Below are 5,932 nucleotides of genomic sequence, written 5' to 3' on the forward strand. Positions count from 1 at the left end.
CTCTCTCTCCCTCACTCTCTGTCCTGCTCATGCTTTGTTCGTGTTTCTGATACGATAAGAGCAAAATCAAATCCTTAAGAGGAAGAGAATAGCAGTCTTTAGTACAGAAATTTCCATATTGATGCACTTGAGCTTTTTTCTAGACATTTCCAATGACCTCAGACCTGTGTGTGTGTGTGTGTGTGTGTGTGTGTGTGTGTGTGTGTGTGTGTGTGTGTGTGTGTGTGTGTTGTTTTCTAGCAAAAAAAAAAAAAAGATTTTTGTTGTTTTCCTGCACAAATATCTAAACATCCCTAAATCTAAAAAAATCAACATATCAAAGAGAAAGCAAGATTATTTAAATATTATTTATATTATATTTAAGCAATATGAAATATTATTATTGTTATCATTATATTATTTATATATTTGAATCTGGGTTATTATTGTTAACTAAAACGAAAACCGAAACGAAAACTAAAACCATGACATATTTTAATCACTTGACATAAAATACACATTAACTTTAACTTTATGAAATATAAAAGCTTTTGATCCACTTTAAATGTTGACTACTGTATATTGTGTGTGTGTGTGTGTGTGTGCGCGTGCGTGCGTGCATGTGTGTGTGTGTGTTGTGCGGCTCAAATGTTTTCTCGTCTCTCTCTAATGATGATGAAGGGTCATTAATGAAAGGCAGCTAATCAGCCGGAGAGCAATGGGAGTCCTAAACTGAAATGGGTGGAGGAGTTGATTTATGTTTAATGATAGCAAAGATAATGACTCTGGAGGATATTCTTACTAGATAACTTTCTCTTAGAGATTTATATATAGAGTTTATATTGATGTGTTTATACAGAGAGAGAGAGATAATTTGATGCTAGATGCAAAGAAATTAATGCTTATAAATAATACATTTAATTAAGTAATTAACAAACATATAATGTTTGTAAACTAATATATGTTAGAAACTAATAAGATCATTTGTTTATATATATATATGCATATAATTTAGTTTATATTTTATTATTATATATTTTTTGTATTTTGTTTTATTTTGTTTTATTTTATTCTATTTAAATTGTATTTCCATATTTTTATTTTATTTAATTTTTAAATCTGTTTTATACTTTTTATTTTATTTACTTTTTATTTCATTTTCACATGTTTTAGTGCACAATGCTAGGGAATTGCTGGTGGTTGCCAGAGGTGGTTTGGATGGTTTGTATTCTGGACTTTTGTTAAGCGGTCACTTGATAGTCCAGATCAAAAGATCTATAATATTCTGGTCTCTACATACGACTCACTTTATTTCTTACGATTAGACCTTTGTTCAAAGCCTCAACTGTTTGTAAGGGTAATAATCAGCACTACTAATAACAGCGTGCAGTCTTTACCACCAAAGCAACACCTCAAAACATCAGCCTGGGGTGTGTGGCTTCCTTTGCTTTTAATTTGCTTTGCATTCAGAGCCCCATTGAAACCCGACAGCATTTAAAAGGCAGTACGGCTGCGCACATTAAAGCTCGCCGCTCTCCAGCCCTACATGTCACTGCCACGCGTAATGCATTTGCTAATGAACTGCACCCGAGTGCTGCTCTCTGACAACTAATCACAGATTGTTTTCTTCCCCTCTTCCCATTAACCTCCCTCTCTCTGCTGCTCTACCTTTGTTAATCGCTCCCTGCTCTCCATCTTCATCTACATGTTCTCTTCTCTTTCTCTACAGGAGCAGTCAAGGCTTCATGCACATGAAGCTCTCCAGGACCAAAGACAGCAAATACGTACTGGGTCAGAACAGCTGCCTGTTCGACAGCGTTCCCGAGATCATCCACTTCTACTCCAGCCGCAAACTACCAATCAAAGGGGCCGAGCACATGTCCTTGCTGTACCCCGTGGCCATCCGGACACTATAGAGGCAGAAACGCTGCCGAACCAGGACGTTTATTCAGCTTTTACAAGACAACGACAAACTAAAGTGCTACTGAGATCCCGAAGGCTAAAAGGGAGACTCCTGGACGCCTCCTTCGTCTCATCTCGAGGAAAGCAGTTTCTCTGCAGCATTACGTCCTTCAAATGCCTTCTTCATGATTCCAGACCCGTTTTCTTCCCATAAGTGGATCTTTAGACTTAGACCTGCACCCACACTTTATCTCCACTGTTACACACTGTACAGAAACCCGAATCGTCGCTCGGACTTTACTATTCGGATGTTTATAGTTACGATTTCTGGACATGTGAATCATTAGACGTTCTCGGACATCAAAACGCCACAGTAAATGAACAAAGACACTGAATCGTACTGTAGCGAAAACGCATCCTCTGGACTTTCTGTGACGATATTGTCAATCAGTTGGATTCGGTGAAATATTAATCGTTAAGAGTGAACATTTTCAGATCATACAGAAAAATAAACCCCATAAGACTGAAATCGAGTGTTCTGCATTTTCCAGTTAGACCCACAGATGTAAAGAGCAATCGCTACGCACACAGATTCATTAAGTCCCTTAAAATAGCAGTAATAGCGCAGAGCGAGAGGAGAAGAGATGGATGGTGCCATTTAAGTGCACTTGGACAGGCGGCTATACAGAACAGCATGAAAAAGGACCTTTTAATTTAATGTTCAGAGAGAGTCACTTCATATACCAGAGTTTAGAGTGATCTTGACCAAGGAGAATGAAATATTCCTGCATTGTCTACCTCAGAAAATCAATTTCGTTCATCCGTCCGCCGGTCGATAAGGTACAGTGACGTTGCAGATATCGATCGGTTTAACTCTTTCCGTCTCTAATTCCCTGCAGGTTTTGCTTTTTGGTTCGAGAATAGCTTCTTCTTCTCCCGATCGCAATCAGACCTTCATTTCTATGCTGTTGTGACTCTGTTTGGTTATTGCCTTATACTGTAAATGCATGGTTTAAAAAAGAAAACAAATGGAGAACGCCACAGATGTAAAGAGCAATCGCTACGCACACAGATTCATTAAGTCCCTTAAAATAGCAGTAATAGCGCAGAGCGAGAGGAGAAGAGATGGATGGTGCCATTTAAGTGCACTTGGACAGGCGGCTATGCAGAACAGCATGAAAAAGGACCTTTTAATTTAACGTTCAGAGAGAGTCACTTCATACACCAGAGTTTAGAGTGATCTTGACCAAGGAGAATGAAATATTCCTGCATTGTCTACCTCAGAAAATCAATTTCGTTCATCCGTCCGCCGGTCGATAAGGTACAGTGACGTTGCAGATATCGATCGGTTTAACTCTTTCCGTCTCTAATTCCCTGCAGGTTTTGCTTTTTGGTTCGAGAATAGCTTCTTCTTCTCCCGATCGCAATCAGACCTTCATTTCTATGCTGTTGTGACTCTGTTTGGTTATTGCCTTATACTGTAAATGCATGGTTTAAAAAAGAAAACAAATGGAGAACGCTGTCGTTCTGTTCTCGATGAATGTTTAGTAGCTGTAATTTATTATGGAGAAAAAAAATAATGCTATTGCTGATATTTTAGTTCAGCTAAGACAATGTTCTCAGCCTGTGTGTGTGTGTGTGTGTGTGTGTGTGTGTGTGTGTGTGTGTGAGTCATATATCTGACCTTACGTTTCTTTGCGATTGTCCCCGTCCGAAAACTCTGATTGGACGCTGTTTGCCATGGAAACCATTTAGAACAGTTCAGCCAATCAGAGCGCAGATTTGTCTTGACCCTTCCTCTGACCTCTGGTTTTCCTTGTTTGCCATCATCCAGTTTCTTTTTTGTTTTTTCTCTCTCGGTGTGTTTGTTTAAAGCATGATGCCTGACACAGTTGTGGTACAGATATAAAGCCTGTGTGATTGATTTATCTTCATGTATTCTCGTCTTGTTTTCAATGCTACAGCTAAGACTTTTATTTTGTTTTTATTTTTTATTTATCGTTTCCTCTCTGGCACACTTTTTGTGATCTTTCAACCCTTGAAGGGACAGTTCCACCTCCAAAAATGAAAATTGTCATCTTTAACTCACCTTAATGTCATTATTTTGCTGAATGTCTTCGGCTGTTCTTTTCCATACAGTGAGAGTTAATTGAGAAAGAGGCTGGTCGACTTTTGAAAAAAAAATATATATATATATATATACATGTACATGTTGCGTGTCCACTGTCAAACTGTGAATGCTCTCCACAGCAGCTCATTATGAACTGGCGTATGTATTTTCAGCCATTCTGTAGCTATTGAAGCAAAGCTCTCTTGAAGTACCTGCGGATCCCCAGGAGCGTTGCATATGAGTGTTTGCTGGAAATGCGTTTGTGTTTCTGTCAGACGGGCTCAGGAGAAGGAGAGCAGACACTCAGAGACTGTTCTAGAAACATGCTTTAATAAGAGAGCAGAGAGCACAGGTCAGTGCACTCACACACTGTAGAGGAGGAAAGATGAAGAGTAGAAGAGTCTCGCCTGCTCAAAAACACGTCTGAGATGACTACAGGACCCAGACGATACACTGAGAAAAAATGTGTCCCTGCAGCACAAAAGCAGTGTTAAGTCGCTGGGGGATATTTGTAGCAATAGCCAACAATACATTGTATGGGTCACAATTATACATTTCTCTTTTATGACAAAAATCATTAGGATATTAAGTAAAGATCATGTTCCATGAAGATATTTTGTACATTTCCTACCGTAAATATATCAAAACTTAATTTTTGATTAGTAATATGCATTGCTAAGAACTTCATTTGGACAACTTTAAAGATGATTTTTATGCTCCCTCAGATTCCAGATTTTCAAATAGTTGTATCTCGACCAGATATTGTCCGATCCTAACAAACCATACATCAATGCTTATTTATTCAGCTTTAAGATGGTGTATTTCAAATAATTGACCCTTATGACTGGTTTTGTGCTCCAGTGTCACAAATAATGGTTCATTGAATTTACTTTTTCTTTTAAGTTAAGTGGTTGCAATCTATTTATTTTAGCTACATTTAAATAAACACATTTAGTTGACTAACCTTCAACATATTTTCTTTTTATATTATTATATGTAGCTAAAATAAATTTTTTGCAGCCACTTACCTTAAAAATAATAGCATCATGTTTTTCAGTGTAGGATAGATATGTTTTTATCTCAGTGCTGATTGTAATGATGTCCTACAGGAATCAGTGCGGTAACTTTACAAGTCTTTGGAGATCTACGTCTTACAAATGTATGAATATCATTGCATTATACAACAACATCTACCAAGTGGCGTTCATTTTAAATAAATATGTCACAAGCTAAACAGTTCCAAAAAATGATGTAAATGAGGTAAAACAGTAGATAAGACAAAACATCTCAATCTCAGAAATCTCAAAAAGAAGACAACAAGTATTTGGATGCCTTCTGGTTGTCAAAACATTAGGAAACATTACTCTTAAAAATAAAGCTTATTTTATTGTCATCTGTTGTTCCATGAAGAAGCTTTAATATCCATGAACCTTTCCATCGCACAAAAGGTTATTAAGACGATTAAAATGTTCTTCAGACTAAGAAAAAAAAAAGGTTATTTTAAGAACTGATCACTGAAAGTGAAAAGAAAGAAAGAAAAAAAACTTCTGGAAAACTTTATTTTTGGTTGTTGATCTTGTTTGTGTTTCTGAACGATCACTGCACCTCTATGACTTCAGACATTTTACTGGTCATTAAACATTAAGATTTAAAGTAACATTTCTGTTCATATGCAAACAGACGAGATCAGGCGTGTTAGACAGTTGTTTAGAAGAGAATGAAACGTTGTGGGATTCTGAAGCGACAGAAGAGTACAGTAAAAGAGTCAGACATCAGGAGAACCAGAGAAAAGAGGACAGAAATGAAGACTGAAGGATGAGGGATGGAGGAGAGCAAATCTCTGTTGGCTTTAATGTGGTCAGTAGCTTTATTTCCTCTCGTCTGTGTGTGTGTGAGAGAGAGTGTGTGTGCATGTGTGTGTGTGTGTGTGTGTGTGAGAGA

The 5,932-nt window shown here is 37.5% G+C and overlaps 1 protein-coding gene across 2 annotated transcripts in view; it reads left to right on the top strand.

The window, feature by feature from the left end:
- LOC107572397 (SH2 domain-containing adapter protein F-like) overlaps positions 1–2,558 on the top strand; it is a 110,980-nt gene extending 108,422 nt beyond the window's left edge. For both annotated transcript variants that reach the window (XM_016258833.1, XM_016258835.1), the window contains one exon: positions 1,709–2,558. In XM_016258833.1, coding sequence (XP_016114319.1) covers positions 1,709–1,895 — 187 coding nt within the window. In that variant the 3' untranslated portion in view covers positions 1,896–2,558. The remainder of the gene's footprint in view (positions 1–1,708) is intronic.
- Positions 2,559–5,932: the final 3,374 nt, after the last annotated feature.

The sequence above is a fragment of the Sinocyclocheilus grahami genome, unplaced genomic scaffold (genome assembly GCF_001515645.1).
Source record: "Sinocyclocheilus grahami isolate Dianchi unplaced genomic scaffold, SAMN03320097.WGS_v1.1 scaffold1745.1, whole genome shotgun sequence".
NCBI lineage: Eukaryota > Metazoa > Chordata > Actinopteri > Cypriniformes > Cyprinidae > Sinocyclocheilus > Sinocyclocheilus grahami.